Source organism: Tiliqua scincoides, chromosome 8, assembly GCF_035046505.1.
Source record: "Tiliqua scincoides isolate rTilSci1 chromosome 8, rTilSci1.hap2, whole genome shotgun sequence".
Classification (NCBI taxonomy): Eukaryota; Metazoa; Chordata; class Lepidosauria; order Squamata; family Scincidae; genus Tiliqua; species Tiliqua scincoides.
The window spans coordinates 1294772-1319425 of record NC_089828.1 but is presented as its reverse complement, the minus strand read 5'-3'; the positions used below and the strand labels follow the sequence as shown (position 1 = coordinate 1319425).

The window sequence follows — 24654 nt, the reverse complement described above, 5'->3', positions numbered from 1 at the left end:
AACTCCCCCCCCCCCCACTGCTGAATTGGAGGGGGACGCAGGGAAATGGACAGGTTGGGACTGAGTGTCAGTAATCTGACCACAGGGGTAGTGAGGCTGTCCATAAAGGTGCTGGGTCGAACCTGGACTTCCCAGTCCTTACGATGCTGCTTTGCATGAGTCAGCCGTTGTTCCACCTAGCGCAGTATTGACTGGCAACAGCTCAGAGAGGCTCACCTGGAAATGCCAGGACTGACTCTGAGAACCGCTGCACGCAAAGGAGGTGCGCTATCATGGAAGTGCGCTATAGGAGTCACATCCTGTCCCCACACTCTACTTTTGTACACCTGCAATGTTTACATCTGCATAATTATTTTGCATTTTGATATGGGGAAGAGCAAGGTGCATACAGGGTGCACCTCCTTAAGCACTGGAAATATGGCTCTAACCATCTGGCTGGCTTTTAGAGTCCAGCAAGTATCAACCGGACACTTTCAAGCATTTGGCTACATCCATAAGGACTAGAAACTTATTTTTTAAAGAAAACTGAAAAGTTGCATTCAGCTCCCAATTCTGCAGCATTTTGTGCGATGTCCCACATAATCCCAGCATAAGCTCAGAAGAACCTCCCTGTGGCGCACATTGTGGCACTTGCATTGCTGTGTTAATACCACCCTTTTTTAAAAAAGGTCCATTTGACACCATCAACAGCAGCTGGTCTTCCAAAGACTGATCTCTGAAAGAAGAGACTCATCTTTCTTGCCCGAGGAACTCTCTCAGGTACATTAGTTATGCTTTCCAGGTCACTGCGGAGGCTCCAGCCGCACAATGAAAAGGTCAGAAAATGCTACCAATCTGATGGCTGCGTGCAGACGGGAACCAAAAGCAGGAAGGAGGGCAGGGAACACAAGTGAGGGAGAGGAACCAGCTCTTGAAATCTTTTAACCCTTAAAGAGCTTGTTAATGCAGCAGAACTTCCACCTCCTGCAAAAAAACAATAACACATCACTATGTCGCATTCCTGTTCCCCTTGATGTGCCGCATGTCTCCACTGCAATGCAGCTGTATATCTGTGGGACCTGTGGCATCGGTTGTGGCCCTGGGGCACAGCTCAAGGTGGTGGGAGAGTGGGCAAGCTTCTTACTGGCTCAGGTGTGATCCAGAGTCACACTGTGTTGCCCATATGGCCTCAGTGGATGGAGGGGAGGAGAACTGGGTGATATGTTCTCCTCCAAACTGGTTGGGGGTCCTGGAGCTTGCCCTCTGCACCCTTGCCAGTGCTACTTGTCAAGGGCTACTAGGCTCATTCTCTCTGCTTCCAGTCCTGCCACCTAACCCGTATGGGTTTTTCATATTCTAGCACAGCAACTTTCAGCCAGTGTGCTGTGGCACATTGGTGTGCTGCAAAAGGTCCAAAGGTGTGCCACTCAGATTTGAAATAGCTGAAAAACTCTTCCAGGTTCTGCAGCTCCGCTTCTAGGGCACTTTCCTATAGTAACACATTGCCTCTGCCAGCTGAGGAAGAGGGACAGACAATTTGTTACTATGGACAGTTACCCTAGAAACAGAGCCATGGAACTTGGAAGAGTATCCTGGAAGCCAGAAGTGACATCACAAGAGGCAACGACCATAGAGAAGGCCATAGAGCTCTGTGCTACAAAAAGAAAAGTACTGAAAATGGGTGTTCTACCTCTAGCAACACGAGCAAGTTGCTCCATCTCTCTTTATCCCCAGTTGTTGGCATCCTTCAGTCTTGGAAGACTCTGGTATCACGCTCTGAATAGTGGTTCTGGAACAGTGTCCTCTCCAGTGCACAAAGCCTGGGTAAGGTAGATAGACTGTTACCCTTGCAGCAAATCCCGCCTCTCCACGTCGCTGAAATGGTCCAATGGAAAGGCAGAGGCCAATACAGTTGGTTCCAGCGGCGTCGCAGGAGTTGCCAGAACGTGACTGTGTTCAGCCATGAACTGCCTCAGGGACTCCGGCTCCGGATTTTGCCTCGAGGTTGACTCCTGAAGCCTTTTCCATAACTGGATGTAGCCACAAGGCAGTGGAGGTTTGGGATCAGAGTTTTCCTTCTCTCAGATGAGCTGCCTTCCCAGGCTAAGGAGTCCCATCTACCCGGTGGCTGTTTAGTCGCCTCTTATGACAAGCCACCCACCCCCCACATATTTGGATGTGGTATCGCAGCTATTATGGTGACAGACATGCCTCCCTTGTTATCCCATGCTATTTCTGACTCTAGGCTGCTGTTAAAAATGCAATAAGAGCAGGCAGCAAATCTACGATGTTAGACGCATGCTATATCTGTTCATCAAATAACCACAGTTCATTACAAAAATGCCCCTCCGCAAGCTCACCTCCAGCTGCCCCCCCCATCTTGCACCACACCAGTGATTTTTGAACTATGTTCCAGGGAGCCCTTGGGAGCTTATTGGGGGACCTCACAAATCAGTGAATAATGAATGTGCTCCCTTCACACCACTATCAATCTCTTCCTGCCATACCAAACCATTATTTCTTAGAAACTGAGCAAGTCCACCATAAATAATAGTAGTTTCCTATCTTTTTTAAAAACTTCCAACAGGAGGGCTAATAGGTGCCCATTATTTGGGGTTGCGCTTGAGGTGTAATATACCACCATGTCATTACCTTCAAACACTTTTCCCTTAAATTGGTGCATAGCAAAGGACTGGTTCTGTATTTTCGTTCATTTTCCCCACTGGTGAACACCCTGGGTCTTAGCAACCTACTGATCCTGCTTTTTCATGCATGCTCAGTTTTACAATGATATTATAAGAACGTTTTAAAGATTATTGATGCAAAGGTTGCAGTCTGTTCTAAACTTAGCACCTAAATTAATCCCCTTGGTTTCAGCATGGGCTTAAACTCTCCGGCTTGGAAATTAAAAGTGCTCACCTCTGGCTGGACAGGGCCTGGGTTATTCTTATGGCCAGATATTGTTGTCTTTTCAAAGAACCGTTTCAGCCAAGAATGTCGTTCTTGCAATCCCCTTACAGGCCATGTGATCAAAGAAGTGCAGTCATTGATCGTCCACCTTCTCTTTAGCCTTCCTCAAGGATATTTGGTGAATCATTTAGTTATCCTAGAGCCATTTATCTGTCTGGATAGTATTATTATTGTACTTTCCATAAATTTATTGCTTCTAAGTGTCTGCTAGACTTGGAACCCGGATCATCAGTTACTGTCACCATTGGTGACTTGTTGCTCCTTATGGCTGAACTAGATGTGACAGGGAGACGCTCTACCCGTCTTCTCGTATCAAGCAAGCGGAAGGAGTCTGTTCTTTACCTGCAAAGAAGTGTGAAGGAGAGGCAGCTACAGCTGCTCTTCATGCACATTACCTGGCTACATTCTGCTACTTTCTCAGCCAAGCTCTAATAGTGGAACTGAACTGGAAGGAAATTCATGGAAACCACGAAACAGTGAAGCAAAGCACGGAAGGGCTGTTTTATGGTCCCCTCCCTAGGCACTGCCTACATGAGACACCTGAGATCTTCTGATAAGGCTCTGCTCCAGACTTCATCTTATAGGAAGGCTATTAGCGGGAGGGCCTTTTCTATAGCAACCCCTAAAGAGAACCAGGATGGTGTAGTGGTTAGGGAACCGGGAGCCCAATCCTGATGTCTGCTGCATGGCTCCGTGCCACAGACCTCAGTCGCAAATGTGCCATAAGGCACGTTTGCAGGGCTCACCGCCGGGCTCCCATAGAGCTCAGGATTGGACTCAGGATTGGGCTGCCCGCTTAGACCTGGAAGATCTAGGTTCAAATCCTGGTTCAGCCATGGAGTTTCCTGGGTGACCTTAAGCCAATCTCTCTCCCTCTCTCTCTCTCTTCCTGCCTCACCTACCTTACAGGGTTGTTGTGAGGACAAAAGGAGGGGAGAAACCATGTGCACTACCCTGAGCTTCTTGGAAGACGGACAGTATAAAAATGTCAAAAATAAATAAATAGAACCCTCTCCTAAAAGAAGCCCGTATTGGCTCTTCCCTGCTAGCTTTCTAAAGGCAGGGAAAAAATAGTTTTGTTTCATTTGACCTTCAAAAATTGGTGGTAGCATTCCTCAATTTACTTTTTTTTAATTTTTATTTTTTTGCTGGGCTGTTGTGGCTTGTTTTGTTGAATTATCAGGTATTGTATATGTTGTTTGATAGTTAATGTCTGGACTTATGCAAACCACTGTGGTCTATTCACAAAAAGTGAATTTATCTGACGTATTCTCGGCATCACCTGGCAGGACAAAGTTCCAAACAACACAGTCCTGGAACGAGCTGGAATCCCTAACATGTATGCACTGCTGAAACAGAGACGCCTGCATTGGCTCGGTCATGTCGTGAGAATGGATGATGGCCGGATATCAAAGGATCTCCTCTATGGAGAACTCGTGCAAGGAAAGCGCCCTACAGGTAGACCACAGCTGCGATACAAGGACATCTGCAAGAGGGATCTGAAGGCCTTAGGAGTGGTAGGAAACCCTGGCCTCTGAGCGGCCCGCTTGGAGGCAGGCTGTGCAGCATGGCCTTTCCCAGTTTGAAGAGACACTTGGCCAACAGTCTGAGGCTAAGAAGCAAAGAAGGAAGGCCCATAGTCAGGGAGACAGGCCAGGGACAGACTGCACTTGCTCCTGGAATGGAAGGGATTGTCACTCCCGAATTGGCCTTTTCAGCCACACTAGACGCTGTTCCAGAACCACCTTTCAGAGCGCGATACCACAGTCTTTCGAGACTGAAGGTTGCCAACACATATCTGTGAACATGTTCTGGTTCAAAAATTGGTTGGGTTGTGTGGGCTCAGTGCAGGCCAAAACCACTTTCAAAGCTTACTATTTGTCTTGCTGTTGATAGTGAGGCTTTCCCAGGAGTAAGCTCCATTGGACGCAATGGGTCTTACTTCTGAGAAGACATGCATAGGATGTCAGTCTTCCAGTTGCCACTTTTTCCCCAGGGAGCCCTAGAACAAAACTGCATCATGACATAGCAAAGGACCAAGACAGTGTCTAAGGCAAAATCACAGCTAAAAGTGAGGATTCCCATTTTTTCCCCCAGAACTACCCTTGAACAGTGCGACATTATGATGCAGCATTGTTCAGAAAGGGATGGGGGGGCAATGGAGGCTGCTGGCCACTGGAAGGAGCCTTGCTGTCACTGCTACAATTGTTTTGTGCCCCCTCAATTTTACATACACCCCTAAAAATTGCTAAATGCTCCCCTTCCCCATTTCTCTGCCTGCAAATTTGCCCTGCTTCACAGCATCTGTTGTTCTCAGGGCGGGAAATATCACCCACATCTATAAAGTGATTTCATGCATTGTTCAGTGAATTTTAATGTTAATGTTATGAACAGTTAAGACTGACAAAGGACATCCATGCCAAGTTCCTTTACCTAAATGGAGTAGATTAGAGGTCTGATGATTAACTACAATTTTTGCTTCAGGAATTTTGTATTTGACATTTATCCAAGCTTAAAAAAAAATCTCTTCTTTGAAAGCTTTCCATTTTTTTTTTTTTAAGTGGGATACAAGCCATTTGCAAAAACTTCTGAAGCAAAAATTGAAGCTAATGGTCAAACCTTTAATCTACCTCACTTAGGAATAGATTAGGAAAGCCATTCATTGTAATCAAAAGTCTTTTTGGGCCTCTGGAAAGATTAATAGGAGTTCTGAATTAGCATTTTTTGCATGACTCATAGAACTGCTTTTTCACATATATTCTCTTTCAATTGTCTGTAGCACAAGATCCTTGCTTGGACAAAATACAAATACTTGTGAAGCTATTTTGTTACCTGGGAGTTGCTTAGACGAGGGGTGTCCAAAGTTTTTGGCAGGAGGGCCACATCGTCTCTCTGACACTGTGTCGGGGGCCGGGGGGGGGGGAGAAAGAATTAATTTACATTTCAAATTTGAATAAATTTACATAAGTTTACATAAATGAATATATTAAAGATGAACTTATATGAATGAATGAAGGTCTTGCAATAGCTCAAGGCCTATAAAAAGGCCTTGCACAAAGCAAGGCTGGCCTTTCCTTTACTGCCGCTACTGCATCACAGACGTGAAACAGCAAGCAGTGGAGCGAGCCCTCATCCCACAGCACACTCGAGAGGTCAAACAGTCGCCCTCACGCTGAGAGCAGTTGCGTCGGGCCAGTGCGGGCTCCAACAAATCTCCAGAGGGCCAGAGGTTCATTGGAGACTGGGGTCTCCCTGAGAGCCACATTGAGAGGCCTCGAGGGCTGCAAGTGGCCCCAGGGCTGGGGTTTGGGCACCCCTGGCTTAGAATGTATGAGGTCCCTAAAATGAGAATTAGATTTGCAAAGCATTGTATGGTAGTAACCAGACCAACAAGATCGTAATAGCTTGAGAATTGGCAAAATGTACCACCTACAAAAAATGAGGTAATAGTTTTATGAAAACTTGCAAAACCTGAGACCTGGATACAGCGTTTCAGGTGTTTTGAATAGTATATCAGCAGTAACAGCAATGATGAGTCTTGGTTTTCTTTGGAACCTTCAGGGTTGCGTCACAGACAAGGTGGAGCCCAGAGCCAGGAGACAGTGGTCTGACAGTGGTCAGAGCCTGGCAAAGTCTGAGCCCACTCATTGCAACAGGGTCACTAGGGGGTGCGGGGTGCACCAGGTGACACGCATGGGGGGGTGACACCACTAATGGGCAAAAATTTTTAAATCTTGGTATTTTCGAATAATATCATCATGTTATATATCAATCAATGTGTGATGTCATGCAGAATGCAATGAAACAAACTATGTTTAAATATCTCCATTCTATCAAAAGTTATAGCAAAACAAAACACCAAAAAACAGCATTCTGCCTGCAAGGGAGGGACTCCACCATTGAGCAATGACCCTTCAGCAGCCTGGCATGGCAGCCTCCTGAGGCACGGAAATGATGTCATACATCATCCAGAGTTCCAGGAACCCAGAGCTATGCAGAGTTCAGACTTACAGGGCTTCGAGCTGTATGGCCCCCTAGCTGCATAGCTTTAAGGGAACAGTGCTAGCAGCAAGTGCCTGGCATAGACTGTTGAGGAAAGAAGGAATGGGTGGGCAGATTGGCAACATAAAAGGACAAAGACTGATGCCCTCTGCAAAGATTTGCTCTTACTGAGGAACTGTAGCAGTTTTGGGAGCTTTATAGAAGAGAGTTGCATGGGATTGGCTGCATGGGATTCTTGGGGCCATGAGGATTCTGGGTTATGATGCCAGTGCCCTGACATAGGCTGCATTCTTTATTTAGATAGGGGCATTGGTGGAAGTGATGTTTCAAGCATGCTACTAGCATGCTTCCAGTGCAGTCAATTTAAAAACAACCAAATGGTGTCCCCTCATTGAAATCTATTGTACGGAGGTTACCATGTTGGAACCCTACTGGGCATACACTATGGAGGCTGCCATGTTCCTGACAGGTTCCTCCATTTGTTTTAATAGAAAATAGGCAGAAGTGCTGTAAGCACGGTGGTGGCCATCTTTTCTACTCCGAGCGTGATCAGAGAAATTCTAGAGTGCCCAGCACCCCAAAAATACTGCTGTCTAATGCTCCTAGAGAAGCTTGAGACTTCTAGCAGAGCCTCAAACTGCCTGCAGTTCTCTCTTCCAACCAGCAGTTTTTGCTGTGCAGAGATCAGGAAACTTGTACCTGGCCTGTAGAACTCCTGGTGATACCTAATCTGTTTTACAGCCCAATCCTAAACTTCCCTAGTGCCCAGGGATGCATCAGCTCCGAAGTGGTGACTGCTGCATCCAATGGGGCCAGGGAAGCACTGCCAGATCTCCTTGAGGCAAGGGAACTGACATTCCCTTATCCTGTGTGGCGGCCAGGCAGCCCCAGTGGGTCTCCTTGGATCTGCACCCGTTTTTGAGCAGGCACAGAATTGAGGACACCTGTGTTGGGTTTCCCAGCCCAGGAGGGGGGTTATGGCAGCAGAGCCTGCTGCCATTTCCAGCCCCCTCCCACTCCTCCCCCCGCCCAGTTCTGCCCCCTTCCTGCCCTCCCCTGCCCTGAAATGCCCTACCAATGGCCAGTGGTACAACTTACCACCAGGGGCCCTCACCACACGTCCTTTGGCGCTGTGGCCCCATCCCAACAGCCACAGGGCCAGGCGCTGGAGCTACACCTTACGGCACTTTTTTACAACAGTCGGGCCAGCAGTGCCAGCAGACCACAGGCGCCAGGCCTGATGGGATCAGGCCCTTAGTGCACTCAACGCATGTCTCCCATCGATTATCCTTTCATTTCCCTTGTGTCCAAATCCACTGTTTCTTAGCCGGCATGGTCCTTGCCAGATTTCTCCTTCCAAGTAACAATTTGGCAGAACAAGCCTAGGCTTAAGATCCCCAAAGAACAGAAGAAGGATAATTACCTCCTGCCATACCGTACCCCATGGTTTCCCCATGCACAATAAACAAGATTAGAGATTGCCTCCAAAACCAAATGACCTTTGGTGACCTCCTAGGATGTTATTGTAAAACGTTTTAAAGGCTTGGTCATTAGAGGAATATTAATTAGCTTAGCAGCTGGGGGTGAAAGAAAAGAAAAAAGTGTAGATTGGAGAGAATGAAAGAGAAAGAGATTGAGGGAAGAGGTTCTATAGCCATGAAGGAGTTGAAAAGGGGAGAGAAAGTAAAATTATGGCTTGAGAACAATTGCAACCTTTCTCGTTTCTTACAGAAAAAAAGATCATGCCCTCAGGTGGCTGAAAAGGAAAAGCAACAACGCTTAGAACTGGTCGGCCTACGTGTTTCCGAAAAGGCGGACATAAATGGCTACTGGAATGTGGAGAAGGCTGCATTAAACTGGGGAAAAGCAGAGAAGGTACATGAAAAATGTCAGTCTATAAAATGGGCTGGGAGGGTGAGGGGAGAGAAGAGAGACCCAGGTTTGCTGGTGGATCTCTGGGTGGTTTGCAGGAGGCATGAAACGTCCTCTGTCCTTAGTGGAAGAGGTTATGTAGATGGTGACTTGCAAGAGGGATGGGGCCATATATTGCAATAAATCCTGTTTCAAATACTGGACAGCTGCTGCAGATGTAGACTCAATTCCAGTGGCAATGCTAGGGGGGTGCAGGTCGCACCAGGTGACACACACAGGGCACTACTACTTGCCAAAATTTTTAAAATCTTGGTATTTTTGAATGATACCATCATGTTACATATCAATCAGTGCGTAATTCCATGTAGAATGCAAGGAAAGAAACGGCATTGAAATATCTCCATTGTCTGAAACATTATAGCCAAAAAGCCAGTGGGGCAGGGCAATGGTACATCACCACACCCAAAGCCCGGCGCATTGCCCCGCCGATCGCATGGAAGGAGGTTCGTCATGGGGGTGATGTGCTGGCCTCCTTCACCAGGCGATGCAAACCCTAGTAATGCCACTGCTCAGTTCACACCTTCTATTTGAACTCAGATACTGAGAGCAGGAACAACGAAGGTGGTCCTTATTTCTTGCCAGCATGCAATTGCTGAATAAGTGAAAAGGTCTTAGATCTCTTGGGATGTTTGAAATGTATGGAGAAACAGGGACAAGGGTTTTGCTAGGTCCAAAAATTGTAGGACCAATTTTCCTTTCAGAAGAATGACGGTAAAGTTGTCTCTGGTCTGCAACAGCTTAGGCGGCAGGCAAATCTGTGAATGTTCTCTGCAAAAGTAAAAAAAATCACATCAGGGACAAGGTTAGACTGAAAATCTCTCTCCATCTTTCTACTTTTAAACCTGCATGGAGTTTTAAGTATTCAAACATACCATTCCTTTTGCACATCTGCAGCCTGAAGTGATATAATTCAAGCACATCTTTACCACTTGATTTTTCCAGATGTATAAAGTGACTATAGGTATTTGAAAAATCTCCCAGTCATGATCAATTTTAGTATTGGCCTTCCGGAGAGTCAGCATTCAACATTTTGCTATTCTAAGTCAAATAGTGAAATTGTATCATCTCTCTCTCTCTCTCTCTCTCTCTCTCTCTCCCCCCCCCCCCCCACTTCCCACTTTCTGTATTGCTGGATCCTTGTTCCTCTCACCCATCACGCTGCTTACAGGCCAAGAAGGAAGACAGTATTCATGATATTCCAGGTGGGTGCAGTTCAAGCTCAGTCCTTCATGGGATGAATCAAGCATTTGATTGCCCACCTTCATCTCTGTTGACCAGTTTGTCCCAAGAACCTGAAGAAACCAACACTGAGCAGAACACACTCCCCATTCTGCCCTGCTCTTTATGGAAGACTAGTGATTTTGTTGTTCTGTAGCTCATCTCATGACAACAAGTCACAGTCTGCCTTATGGAGCCTGGCCTTTGCATCAGTGATGTCTTGGAAGGCTTGCGTGTCCCTTTACAGTCACAGTCGTTTGTCTGTTGCTGTCGGCTCACAGGCACTTCACACTTCACATCTGGGTGCTGGACAGCACCCTCCATCCTGCCGCTGTTTCTGATCACCTCAATTGTTGCTTTTGTGAACGTTGCCGAGGAAAGCAATGAGAGGTCAGGTCTGAAATGTATGATCCCATCGGTCAAAAGAAGACATGGTCACATCTACCTGCAGTCCAGGATGGTTCCTTGAGATTAAGTGAGTTAGAGCAGTGTTTCTCAAACTGTGGGTTGGGACCACTAGGTGGGTTGCAAGTCAATTTCAGGTGGGTCCTCATTCGTTTCAATATTTTATTTTTAATATATTAGGCTTGATGCTACCATGGTACGTGACTGCATTTGGGAAAATGTTATAGAACTGTACTTTTGACAAACTACTAGGTATATGCTTTAAACAGTCGATGGACTTACTCCTGGGTAAGTGTGGGTAGGATTGCAGCCTAGGATTGTGAAACATTTTCCTGCTTGATGATGTCACTTCCAGTCATCATCACTTCTGGTGGGTTGCACCAAGATTCTGACAAATTCTGACAGAAGAACCCTGACAGATTCTCATTCTAAAAAAGTGGGTCCCAGTGTTAACTGTGTGAGAACCACTGAGTTAGAGGCTAAACAGTAGCCTGTTAACAAATATCAAGGTGGGGGGGATGTATGTTTACCCTCATGCCCCTACCCCCAAAATAAAATTAGAGCAGCATCACAGAGGTTCTATGCGGTATTCCTGACTCAAAAGATGGTTATTTATGCATTCAAATCTCATCCCAGTCATAAACTCAATGGCTTGTCTTAGACACATCACCATAGTGTTCTCTCCAGTCCCCCTCCCCATTTATACAAACAATATCAGCCTACCTCACAGGGTTGTTGTAACACCTGTGCACTGCTTGGAACACTAAGGAAAAGTAGTAATTAATACTAAAGGCTCTTCTTAACCTGGTGTATGTTGTATAAGAGGCTGAATGAAGGTAAACAGGTCGCAGAATGAGGTGATAGAATGAACTGCATTGCTGGAGATTGGGGAAATCATATTTTTGAGTGCTCCTCTATGGGGAAAAAAAAAGATTTCTTGGAAATAAAAAATTAGCAGAGAGGGAGATTGCCAAGAAATTTTTTTCCCTGGTGTGCTAGGTCTCTTTCTACATGCAAACATTAAAAAAGAATGACTTCAGAAGGGCATTTTCCCCCTGGAATCTGAAGTGCCACAGTCCATTTGACTACCTGAAGATTCCTCAGTCTCAGTCTGCTACCAGCGTAGATGTAGCCTTTGAGAGACAGGATGATAATTGTGCCGTGCTGGGGAAGTGTCCAGGTGCCTCTTTCCCAGACGCGTCTCCAAACACTTGGAGCTGCTGTCACATCTGTGTGTGAGTGTCTCTTGCCAGACTGGCAGGTGAATCCCCTGCACACCTGCTGTTTCATCTGCTCTTCCATCTCCTTCTCCTTCATGCCTTTACCTTCCTTTTCGAGCCTGGATCGGCTGGTGAAGAAGAGCCAACGGGAACTGCTCCTGTGGCGACAAGGCTTTGATTCATTTCAATGCATTCACATCACTGCGTTTCTGAAACAGACGTCCCCTGCAAATGGCCAAGAGGCCCACCAGGCAGCACGCAAGAACAGAAGATCTTAAAACAACACAAGAACTAAGTGTCATTAAACACCGGCATGAAAGTGGCAGCTTTAATAACCGCTTTTGTGCTCGTTCTGATGTTTAACAAGGAAGGGGGTTAACAAGGAATATTTAACAAGGAAGGATGGTGTAGTGGTTGGGCAGTTAGACCTGGAAGATCCTGGTTGAAATCCCTGCTCAGTCATGAAGCTTCCTGGGTGACACTGGGCCAGTTTCTCTCTCTCAGCCTCACCTACCTCACGGGGTTGCTGTGAGGACAAAAAGAGAGGAGGAACTGTAAACCACCCTTGGAGGAAGGGCGGTATAAAAATGGAATAAATAATATCTGAAGAACCTCAGCCTGCAGGTATGCCCACCCACCAGATTTTTTTAAAAAGACATTTCCAGCCAGTAAAATGGGGACAGTGATTTGCCAAAAGCAGGGTGCCACCGAAAGGGACTTGCTTCTTGTAAACAAGGATATTCGGCACAAGTAGAGATTTTGCTGGAATTGCCATCCTGTTGGCACCATTGCAGCGGTGAATCTGAGGGCCAAACTATGACATTAGTAATGTTATTAGCTAGGCCATGCTTGCTTTTCCTTGTACAAGTAGTGTGGAGGGGCTATGATCCAAATCGGGACAGCGGCAGAAGGTTGGGGGGGGGGCTTTAATGCTTCCCCAGCCATGATCCCAATCCAAATCGCACATTCCCTGCAAGTGCTATTTACATAAAACAAAAGTTTTCATGAGTGACTCCAGAGAGAGTTTTTGAGCTGGGGCCTCCTCTCCCTCCTCTGTACTTCCCCCCCACTTCATTTGCGTGGAGGGAAGAGGCCAATCTGCTATTGTTTCATGCAGTCTCTCGCAACCGCCCTGCCTCCTGTGGTCCAATTGCCAATGAAAGCAGCAGGTGTCTGTCCCTATTAGAAATCTTATTTGCACAAAAGGAGAGTGCAAATTACCATCTCTCTCCTCCATGCTGGACTTCCAGTGGGGTTGGAGGCTGGAGGGAGGATACAACTTGAGAATTTGGGCATGCTGGGAAGCAACCAAAATTAATGAGTGACAAGGTGGGAGGGGAAGAAATCATTGACAGCACAAAGATGCACAAATGGTCAGGCTAAGAGCTCTTTTGTACATCACCTTTGCCAGCTTTCTTGGGTAACAACAGTGATCAGCAACAATAATAGTGGCAATGGTGACATTGTGCCAGCAATATGGTGGTACTTTTGTATATTGGCAACCTTCAGTCTCGAAAGACTATGGTACTTTATGAATATCTTTTCATGAACAAAAAGACAGACACTCACCCAAGGTGCTTACAATACACATGGAAAAGACTGGGGAGGTTGCAAGATCATCTCTATGTTCATCTGTATAATAGTGACTGCCCCCCTCCCAGTCACCAGGCTTTCTGCTTTGGACATGCAGATCTAAGACATAAGTCCTTTTCATGGTCTGCAGCAGTGGCGTAGCTAGAGGGGGTGCAAAGCCACCAAGTTTTATAGGGAACCTCAGCGTGGTGTGCAAGAGACCCTTCCCCTTTGCCTTCGGAGCCATTCCAGGTGGTAGGCACAGAACGGAGGTGTATGCCTCCATTTTGTACCCACTGCCCACAATGACTCTGAAGGGAGGGAGAGGGTTCACTTGAATGCCACAATGAGGCTTCCTGCAAAATTTGGTGCTCTGCACCCCGTCTAGCTATGCCGCTGGTTTGCAGTAGTGACTCAGTATACAGTAACACCAAGGTGTCTGAAAATTTGGGCACACCTGAAGAACAATCAAACATGGTCTGAAAATATAGTGGGAACAATGCCCACTCACCCAGCTTCCCCAAATGCCCCTCCCGCCTTAGCCTGGAGCTACAAGTGACTACCCTAAATGGTGCTATCAAGATAGACGGGATGATCCCATTTTCTGCTATATAGCAAGATTCCAGCACATGGAAAGAGAGCTGTTCCAATGCTATTTCAATCACAAGTCCCTTTTCAAATGTATCTCCCAGGACTAGGGTTGCCACTTATTTTTATTGCCCCTGTTTGTGTGTATTTAAGTGCCAGCTTGGCATGCGGAAGTGAACCAGGGAAAGGTGTCCTCCGCATGGAGACGAAGTGATGGGAAGAGCAGAACATGCATGCTTGCTTGCTGCCTGTCAGGTGCATAGGGCCAGGGTCAGTACAAAAAGATGGCAACCATACCTAGGATTTCACACACCCAAAGAACCTCGGCTGCGGTTAGTCATCAAGATGGTGGCTCGAACCTTTAACAGGATCTGTGTTTTGCTCAAACTCCAGAAGACACGAACTCGGCTCTCGCAGCACGCTGTCCTGCGCTGGAAGGACTTTTCATTAGCAGCTCTGCCTGTGTCGGCTGGGTTGGAAATTGGCTGTGGCTGCGTGCAAGGCCTTCCTTCCTGCCTTCTTCTCGTCCCTCCACAGAGGGCTGCTTTGTGTCTATTGGCCATGCGCAGTGGCTTTTGCATTGAGGCCGGCCTGCCTGCCCTTCACTGGAATAGCAGGCAACTGAGACAGAGCATGCTGGTGTCTGCCAGAGGCACTGGCAGGACAGTCTGATGGAAGCTCCCTGGCCGTGTTTCAAAAGGAAAAACCCCAACAAATTAGTCTGATGGCCTGCTGTCATCGCCTACCAAGCCCTGCAGAGGAGCTGTCTGTCTCCGTGCAAAGAGGATCCATCTTTCTAGTTAGACAGTGGCTTCCTGCATGGTTGTTTCTCCAGCAACAGCCCCTGAGCCAACCACCACTGAATACATTCAATCGGGGGCAAGGGGAGTATTTAATTTGTGATACATCCATTCCTGCACCTGAGGGGACCTTGGAAAACTCATTTCATCATACAGATTTCTTGCCCAGTATCTTAGGGAGAATGGATTCTGACATCCTCTTCTCTTAATCATTTTTTAAAACATTTTCTCCTATGTGAATTAGGGCACACCATGCACATATCTTTGTATGTTCTGCAGTGCCAAAAAGTTCCTTCCTACTCCCAGAATGAACTGAGGTAGATTCAGGCATTAGCCACGCAATCCCATGCGTGATTACTCAGAAGTAAGCACCGCTACGTTCAGTGGGGCTCAGTCCCAGGAAAGTGCTCATCAGATTGCAGCCTAACTCTCTCATCCAAGCAACTTTCACATATGCTCTTCAACACACATTTGTGCCTGAGTTGCACGCTGCCAGCGGCGCCACTAGGTTTTGCGTCACCCAGTGCAGGAGGCCAGTGATCCCCCCAGGATGGACCTCCTCTCATGCAGTGGGTGGGGCAATGCCCTGGGCGGTGGGTGAGGTGATGGACCATCGCCCTGCCCCCGCTGGTTTTTCGGCTATAATTTTTGATACAATAGAGATATTTCAACACGGTTTCTTTCATTGCATTCTGCATGAAATTACACATCGTTTGATATATTACATGATGGTATTATTTGAAAATAGCAAGATTTCAAAAACTTTTGGCCGGTAGTGGTGTTATTCCCTTGTGTGCATCACCCCCTTGCGGTCCGCACCCCCCTAGCAATGCTACTGCACCGTGTCTGTATGCACATTGTTCTGCACCAAAACATACCACCAGAAATGGACCCTGTCTGTGTTTGCCTGTTAATGGTACCCAATGATATGTAATGCCTAGAGGTGCGATTTTTCAGTGATAACAGAATAACTCTGGCTGAATCTGCTGTCCCTATACCACCAAGATCACCTACCTAGTACACTTTTGAAGCTATTATAATTTACAGTTTTAATTTATAAAAATGCACCCTTGGAATAAAAACACAAAGTGCCACTTTTTGCACTTTTCCTTCTTGGGGGAAAAAGTGAAATCTGCAAAAAAGATAAAAATGTTTCACACCTCTAGCACTGCAGTAGTAGTGCACCTCTAGCAACACATCAGTGCTCAGTGTGGATGAAAGCAGCCTGGTCAGGATAAGTCATTATACTCTCTGCATCTCTCCTTCCAGCATGTAATCGGCGTGTTCCTCTGCAAGGCTGGGACTTGTTGCAAAAAGGGATGAGATTCAGGTCTATTTGCCCAGCAAAATCTTGGCCACAGAAGCCAGTTAAACCAGGAGCCCAGGTCTAACTGCCCGGAAGAGGCAGTTCCAGAGGGCAGTCCGAATGGGAGCCTATGTCTTCTCAGGTTGATCTGGGCTCCAAGTCTGAGTGATACCCCAGGTCTAGGGTAGGTAGGTCCCCTGTGCATGCACCGAGTCATTACTGAGCCTTGGCGTGATGCTGCTTCTGTGACGTTTTCACGGCAGACTATAGAATGGGGTGGTTCGCCACTGCCTTCCCCAGTCATACCCAGTCACAAGCTGGGTATTCATTTTACCAACCTTGGAAGGGTGGAAGGCTGAGTCGACCTTGAGCCAGCTACCTGAGATCCCAGCTTCTGCTGGGAACAAACTCAGGTCGTGGGGAGAATTCTTGGTTGCAATACTGCAACCTACCATTCTACCCCACACAAGGCTCAGGTCTACCCACGCAGTAAATCTCAGCCACTCAGCCCAGAAGTTCAACAGGGGATCCAGGTCTACCCGCCTGGAAGAGGCGGCTCCAGAGGGTACAGTCAGAATGGGAAGACCTGGGCTCCAAGTCTGGGTGGGACCCCCAGATCTACCTGCCTGGTCGACCTGGGCTCTGGAGTTAAAGCAGTGCTCGTGCCCCCCGCCCCCCCCCCCCACAGAGGATCTGCCCCTGGGTCAGCAGAAGATGCTCCTCTATCCGCTTGGGAGAGGAAGACGAGCCCATCCTGGTTCTATCCCTCCGCAGACCCAGACAGGGTTGCAAGCCCATTGCACTCAATGGGGGTCCCTGCATAGCCAGCAGCAACCCAACTCCAGCAACACGAAACGCAACAATGAGTCAGCCACGAAGCCACGCCCATTTGTGCAAATCTACCCGCAAAGGGAGCCAATGAGCGCCAGCGGGAGGGGCTGGAAAGCCGAACTTGCCCGGGCATGTGGGCTTTAGTGCAGGAGCTTTTGCTTCCGGGAGTGCCACGTGGGGAGACCGGTTTGCTTAGGTAAGGAGGCAGTGGGGAGCTGGTGAAAAGGGGGGGGGGGTGATCTGGGGGCCTGGGGCTGAATGCAAGTAGGGGGTGAAGTGGGCTGCTAGAAAATCTTGGGACTGCTGAGCAAAGCCCGGAGAGAGCAGTGGGGTGGGAAAATCAAAGGGAGAGAGATGGGGGGTGGCAGTCACAGCCTCACATTGGCCCCATGTTCAAGGTGAAGCCTGACTTCTGGGGAGGTCTGTAATGGGGAAGGGAGAGGGGGGGTTAGAGATCACTTTCTTAGTCCTCATGGGGTGGTTGGTTCCACCTCCCCCCTGCTCTAACCTGTTTTATTTAAGTAGGGTGGCCAGCTGTACAGATGGACAAGGCTCCTCTGCTCTGGATAGTTGCACAGAAGGTGTGTGCCAGGGCAGGTGAAAGTATGCCGGGGGTGGGAGGAAATACTTTGCCTGTGATCAGTCCAAACTCCCCCTCGGGTGCATGGAGCCTTGTTCAGGCCTTCAACCCCGGATATGAAAGCAGACAGACCACACTGATAAATGGCACTGTCACAAAAACTTGGTGGTAGACTAGATTTTCACTTGGAACAACCCATATCGGCAAGTACAAGACCTTTGGGAAATGGCTAGCCTTGCCACCTGTTGCTCAATGGCAGCTAAGATGAGAGCCTCCTGGCAAGGAGTTCCAGAAGGGGGCTAGGAAGGGAAGGACTCGCTGGAAAGGACTAGCCTTGGTTGTTGCCTGTCTGGAGCTTCACTGCTGGGAGTGGCAGAACAGCCTTGGATGATTGTGGGTCATGGGGGGGTGGGCGGCACAGCATGGTTGAAGTTGTGGGAAAGTTCCTTTTGCTGCATGATAAGGAAACATGCCCTTGTGGGATGTCAATAAAAATATGTAGATAATAAACTCCTGAATTTACCCACACACCCACCAAATAAGACGCCAGACTGGAGCTTCTGGAGTTAACTGGACCACTTTACTGATTTTAATCTGCAGCAGGGAAAATGGGGTACAGCATATAATTAACCCAACCTCCAAATGTGCAGGGAACTATGAAGGGGGGAAATCCTGGTCGCCTCCCTCACCCCAGATTTCCCAAGGGCAAACCACCCAACTCTTCAGTTGTCAAGCTGAGACGGCCAGTCAACATTCCCCCCCCCCAAGGGTCCAACCGGGGGCTAGCCAGCCTGCCCCTTCAAGCTGGTCAGGCATCCTGTGAGCAGTACTGGCTAACCTCCAGACCTTTGGATGGACACTGAGATGTACCTACCTACCTGTACGCTGCACGCTTCACTCCAAGTGACTGGGGAACCACATCTAATTATAACAAAGGACACCACCTCAAACCAAACATCAGTCTGGGGCTGGCAAAAAAGCTGTCAACCATAGCTAATCAGGATGACAGCAAAAAATTCCTACCCAGCCGAGAAACGTGACCAGCTAATCTCAGACTGTGCAAAGGGTAGGAGGGAGGGCAGCCATTGCTCCCAGATTAAGCTTGGTCAGGGGAAAGTGAGCTTGACTGAGCTCAGTCCCACCCTCACAATGGGAGGGTCAGTGAGCCCAGCTTGGCTGCACAAGGTGGGGTGTGGCAGTCGGCCAATAGCGCAGAGAACGCTAATGGCTTTTTTCCTCCCTATCATACTTTAGTCCCCTTTAGCTTCTTTTGAGTCAGCAGTTCTTTCTCATTGGTATCACTACCTGTACTGTGTCTTTTCTTTGACAGGATGCCATCCAGCATGAAGCCCGCTTCCGGAAGGGCAACGCCAGCAAAAATTGATCACAGGGATACCTTAGAGATGGATGACCAAATTCACAAATGCCCCTGCTTCGAATGGGATCCAGGTCCTTTTCTCAATAAGGCTCACCCGGGAGCCAAAGCTTGCAGTCCAAATAAAAAGAAGAGCCGGAGGCATCAGCGGTTCATGGCACGCAGGGTGCTGGAGCAAAGGGTGCAGACGAAATCAGGAGAAAAGGCACTGCAGGTGACAAGTGGCCCCTCTCTGAAATGTACCGTACAAGACTCTGTGTGCTGGAAAGCCAGTGGATGTCTCCGGTTGTCGGAGGAGGAGGAGGTGGGGAAGGCCCGTGAGGATCTTAGCATATTCAGGCCAAGTCCAACAGTTGGCACAGAGAGGCAGCCTTCATTTTCTAAAGATCATCACACCGAGGTCCCCATGCCCAGCAGTTCTTCAACGCGCTCAAATTCCTTATCCTGTCTGACGCTGAGCAAGCCGAGGAAGTGTGTGGCAATAGACTGTGAAATGGTGGGCACAGGGCCTTTTGGGAAAACGAGTGAGCTGGCCCGGTGTACGGTAGTGTACTATGATGGGGATATCATCTATGACAAATACATCCGGCCGGTGCTTCCCATTTTAGACTATAGGACCCGGTGGAGTGGGATCACCCGGCAGCACATGGCACGGGCAACTCCTTTTAAGGTTGCACAGGGTGAGGTAAGCAAAAGCAGTAAGCGGGTTGCGGTGTGAATCAGCACCATCTGATAGCTTGGTTTCCTGTTGTAGACATCATTATAATTCCAGCTGCAATGTGTAATTAATTGTTTGGCTGAATTGATCAAGTAGCTTTTGACAGACTAAAACCACGCAGTCAAACAATCCAAACAATCAGCTGTGGGTCGGAAGCCACTTTCAGGTGGGTCCCCAATCATTTCAATGTGTATTTTATTTTTAATGCATTAGACTTGGTGCAGCCATGGTATGTGACTGGATTTGGGGAATGTTACAGATCTGTACTTTGAACAGGCTACTATGTATATTCCTTTATCAGTGGGGCTTCCTTCCTAATAAGTATGGATAGGATTGCAGCCTTTGGGATGTTTAGGGATTTTTATTAACAAATCAGCAGCTGCTTGGTTAAGAGGGTTCTTCTTTATTTTAAATAAAGTTTTAAACTTACACTTATTGTAAACTTTTAATTTACTTAACTGATTTGATTTTCTTGTATGGGTGTGTTAGATGCATTTTCCCATAGATGCATGGGAAAATGCATCTAGCATTTTCCTGCTAGATGGTGTCACTTTTGGCCATCGCTTCCAGGTTAATGGCATCACTTCTGGTGGGTCTCAACAGATTGTCATTCTAAAAAGTGGGTCCTGGCACTAAAAAGTTTGTGAACCACTGAAATAATAAGTGAGGCAGATTATTTAGAACTGCTTTAGAACTGTTGTATTTACTTATATGGAAATCTAAGGCTGCAGTCCTATCCACACCTACCTGGGAGTAAGTTCCATTGACTACAGTGGGACTTACTTCTGAGTAGACACATAGGAGTGGGTTCTAGAAACATATAATTTGATGTCTCACAGCCCAATCCTATGCATGTCTACTCAGAAGTCAGTCCCATTTGAGTCAATGGAACTTACTCCCAGGAACATGTGGATAGGATTGGACTGTCCGTTGTTGACTTATTTAACTAGGTGACAGCCCCAATCAGACATTTTCAGAAAGTGCCTAAATTCTCTAGGAGATGTGAAAATGTATTTTAAAAATGCACCCATCTTCTATCCTGCCCACAGGTTTGCAATTTGATTTGACTTTAGGCTCAATCCTATTCAACTTTCCAGCGTGTATGTAGTCCTGAGGTAAGGGAACAAAAGTTTTCTTAGCTTGTGGAGTCCTCTCTGACTGCTTCCCCACTGCAGTGCATGCCCTGTTGGCACAGCTGCATCAGCACTGGAAAGTTGGATAGGATTGTGCCCTAAGTCAGATCAAGAGAGTCTTGTTTTCAGAAGGCCTGCAGGGTCTAACTGTGTTTGGGATGTAACTTGCAGATCCTTACCTCTTGCAGATCCTACAAATACTGAGAGACAAAATAGTAGTGGGACACGCCATTCACAATGACTTCCGGGCCCTGAAATATTTTCATCCTCGAGAGTTGACGAGGGACACCAGCAACAGCCCTCTGCTGAAAGAGAAGGTGGGGCTCCCCGTGAAGGCCAGTGTCTCTCTAAAGAACTTGGCAAGGGAGCTACTGCACAGAGAGATCCAGGTAATAGAAGTGATTTCATTCTTTTCAGCTTCTTAAGTTTTTGTGTGAACCTTGGACTGATTCACACATGCACTGATTCACACAGGTTTACCACTTGATGGTTGCCGGTTTCAGTGTGGACTTGAATGTGTGGCCTGAGATGCAGCACCCTCAGACAGAACATTTACAATGTGTCTTTAGTTACACTGTTGATCAGGGAGTCACTTCACACATTCAGCAGCCAGCCATCACATGTTGCAAAATCACCAGTGTGGGGGCAGATAGCTCAGTGGCAGATCATAAGGTGCTTGCATGCTGGAAGTTGCAGGTTTAGTCTGTCTTGCTTTCAAGTAGGACTAGGAAAGACCCTTGTCTGAACTCCTGGAGAGCTGCTGCATGTTGGTAGTCAGTACTGAGTTAGATGGACCATTGGCATGGCTTAGTAGAAGACCACTTCATGTGATCAGCTGAAAGAAGGCTATTGGAGATAACTCTGTAAACATTATGAAGTGCTTTGTCCCTGAAAGCTGCTGCTGGTCTAATCATGTACAAGTACGTAAAGGTTTTCCTGCTGGATTAAAGGCCAGTCTTCTCCAGGATTCTCTTCCAAAGAGTGGTTTCCCATGTGCTTCTGGGAAGTTTAAAAGGGTGGCATTATAAGTATCATTGGCATCCTTCAGTCTTGGAAGACTATGGTATTGAGCTCTGAAAAGTGGTTCTGGAACAGAGTGTCCTCTCCAGTGCGCAAAGCCTGGGTAAAGTAGGTATGGAGGATAGGCTGTTACCCATGCAGCAAATCCCCCCTCTCCACGTCACTGAAATGGTCCAATGGAAAGGCAGAGGCCAATACGGTTGGTTCCAGCGGCGTCGCAGGAGTTGCCAGAACATGACTGTGTTCAGCCATGAACTGCCTCAGGGACTCCGGCTCTGGATTTTGCCTCGAGGTTGACTCCTGAAGCCTTTTCCATAACTGGATGTAGCCACAAGGCAGTGGAGGTTTGGGATCAGAGTTTTCCTTCTCTCAGATGAGCTGCCTTCCCAGGCTGATGAGTCCCATCTACCCGGTGGCTGTTTAGTCACCTCTTATGACAAGTACAGCCAAACTGAGGGCCTATTCTTATCCCCCAGCCCCCAGGGGATTACATTATAAGTAATAGCCCTCTTTATTTGTCTTCAGCATTTGGCACTCTGTTCAGGTGTATTTATATTGGTCGTGAGCCACAGTAAATATAAGGCATTCAGGAGATCAGCTGAGAATATAATCAAAATAAAACTAAAATTAAATATTTTATAACCTTTAAGAAGTTATCTATTAGGATGAACATGCTTACCTAGATATCATGAAACTCATGCAATTGATAGTGGTTCACATTACTTTAAGGTCACTTATGGCTTTAACTTCCCTTCTGTTAGGTTAGCAAAAATGGACACTGCTCAGTGGAAGATGCTCGGACATCTATGGAGCTTTACAGGCTGGTGGAGGTCCAGTGGGAACAGGATTTGGCCAGTAGCCTCCCCTCCAGTCCTCCTGACAGTAGCACAGAGATTGACCACTACATGGATGACCAGTATTGGCCAAAGGACCTTGATGAAGGCTAAGGCTAACAAATGCTTGGAACAGGTATTTGGAGGGAACAAGCATCCTTCAAGATTCACCTCAATAAACCTAGTGCCACTGTTGTGATTTCACTTGAATAAAAGACTTGTCGGATTGCTCAGCCCAAAGAAAGGTTAAAGCCAATGATAAAAAAAGAATTTCTGTACTTTGTCTGAAAAGAAGCACTAGAGGACATGTCTTAAAATAAATGAGAAATTGTTCCGTAAAAAGAAGTAGTCTAATCCAGCATCCTATGCTGGTCCCCTACCCTACTTTGGCCCTAGAGCAGAGGTGGGCAACATTCAACCTCGTAGATCACACCTGCCCGCCAAGACCCTTTTCTCCTGCAAACCATTCCCTCTCTAATACCTGCCTTTCTCCAAGAACAAGTGGCCTCGAGGTGAATTGACAGGGGATCATGGGGCAACACAAGCCAGTGAAAGACTCTTGGTGGACTAGCTGTGATTCTCGGGTCACACGTTGCCTGTTTCTGCCCTAGAAGCCTAACCTGGGGTTTACTCTCTAATTACAATGAATACAAGCCCGGAAGCCTTGAAGTGCCCTAACTTATTGCTGCAGAAATGTGGGAACTCTGATATTTTTCTGTATTTAAATAAATAAGACTGGCAGTTAGTTTGCACAATATTCTTTTACGTGAAAGCATCATAGCTTGTCCTGTTAATCACTATGGGAACTATTGTCAGGTTCTTTGTGTTGCACCTGTTTGCTAGGATTCTTAGGAGAAGCTTTTTAACAGTCCTGATGGTGGGGGGGGGAGGGGGGGCCTCTTGCTTTCCTGTAGCTCCTGGCTCCACTCTAAGACCATCTGTTAAAAAAAAAGTCTCTTCTCTTCCTTGAGCCTCTGGGACATCCAGATACTGGAAGACCAGCTGCTTTCTGTGCACAACCCCTCTGCTATCCATTGCAGCAGCCCATGGCAGAGCTATGGCACAAACGGTTAACTGGGCCATCTGAATGAAATGCAGACAGTGCCTGGCTTTGATGCTGTTTCCAACTGGCTACACTTAACAGGAAGCACACCTGGCTTGCCATCCCATTGCCAGCTGGCAGAGGAGTTGGCCAGCTTCTACTTGTGTAGTAGCCTCCTGAGACTTGTTTGTGTGGTGAGTGATGTCTCGACGCACAAAGAGGTTATGAAGATCCTGGCCATGTCTAAGCGCTGCATCTGGAAGGCAAGCAAATACTCTGCGTCGCATTGTTTTGAGGCATCTCCCATCTCGGTTCTTATCTGAGTCTGTGCCCCTTTCCCAGAGTGTATCCTAGGCCTTGTTCTTTGTAGGAGGATTGACTCTAGGATAAGAAAGCTCTGGATAATGAGTGGAGCCGACTTTTATTTAGAGCTCCTGAAGTATCTTGTGAATCCTGATCTCCTGCTTCCATTTGAGTACAACTCACTGTGCAGCTCTTGGTTGAGCCTCGCCCTTGTCCAGCCTGCCCAGCTTATACTCTGAATCACGAGTGGATTCTCCCTCGCAGGAAGTCTTCAGTGGGTGCCTGTCAAGCCTCCCTGTGATGATGCTGTAGGAATATGTCCTGCTAAGGGGGTTGAATAGATGACCTTGTGGATCCCTCCCATAGTAGTTGGGTCACATTTCCCATTATGCTTTCTCCTTCTCGTTGTTGGGCAGGGCTTTCCTTCGTAGGCAGTGTTTTGATATCATACCTGATCATCCTGCATTGCTCCTAAACATCAGCAGACACACAAGGACGTGGATTGGTGGTCCTGGCCAAGATCTGTTGCAGGGTCCATAACCAGGTCATCCAAATGAGAGTGCATTTCAGGAATACCTCTGAACGGGGACTGGCTGCATTGCAGACAGAATGGCTCTCTTGGGCAAAGTTGGACCTCCCACCATGTAGGACTGCCCCAGTTTCTCCTACCCAGTGCACTTTGGGATTATCTTCTTACCTTTTTTTAGCAGGGGGAGAGTAACTGGCCCACCTCACCCCAGCAGTGTCTGTTCTAGTGGCTGTCTGCTGGTATTCCTTGGCATCTTTTTAGATTGTGAGCCCTTTTGGGACAGGGAGCCATTTAGTTA

The 24654-nt window shown here is 47.4% G+C and overlaps 1 protein-coding gene across 1 annotated transcript; it reads left to right on the top strand.

Annotated features, from left to right (window-relative positions):
- Positions 1-16955: 16955 nt before the first annotated feature.
- Positions 16956-23259, top strand: LOC136658978 (apoptosis-enhancing nuclease-like). The gene is made up of 4 exons (XM_066635972.1): positions 16956-17019; positions 18734-19463; positions 20818-21018; positions 22411-23259. Exons 2-4 carry the CDS (start codon positions 18735-18737, stop codon positions 22594-22596), a joined length of 1116 nt encoding a protein of 371 aa, XP_066492069.1. The 5' UTR covers positions 16956-17019; position 18734; the 3' UTR covers positions 22597-23259.
- Positions 23260-24654: the final 1395 nt, after the last annotated feature.

Bases quoted from the DNA above. Each gene is read 5' to 3' on its own strand.
- LOC136658978 (XM_066635972.1), top strand. From the start codon at position 18,735: ATGCCATCCAGCATGAAGCCCGCTTCCGGAAGGGCAACGCCAGCAAAA. The intron at 19,464-20,817 runs GTAAGCAAAAGC...TACCTCTTGCAG, and splicing joins TTAAGGTTGCACAGGGTGAG to ATCCTACAAATACTGAGAGA. The intron at 21,019-22,410 runs GTAATAGAAGTG...CCCTTCTGTTAG, and splicing joins TACTGCACAGAGAGATCCAG to GTTAGCAAAAATGGACACTG.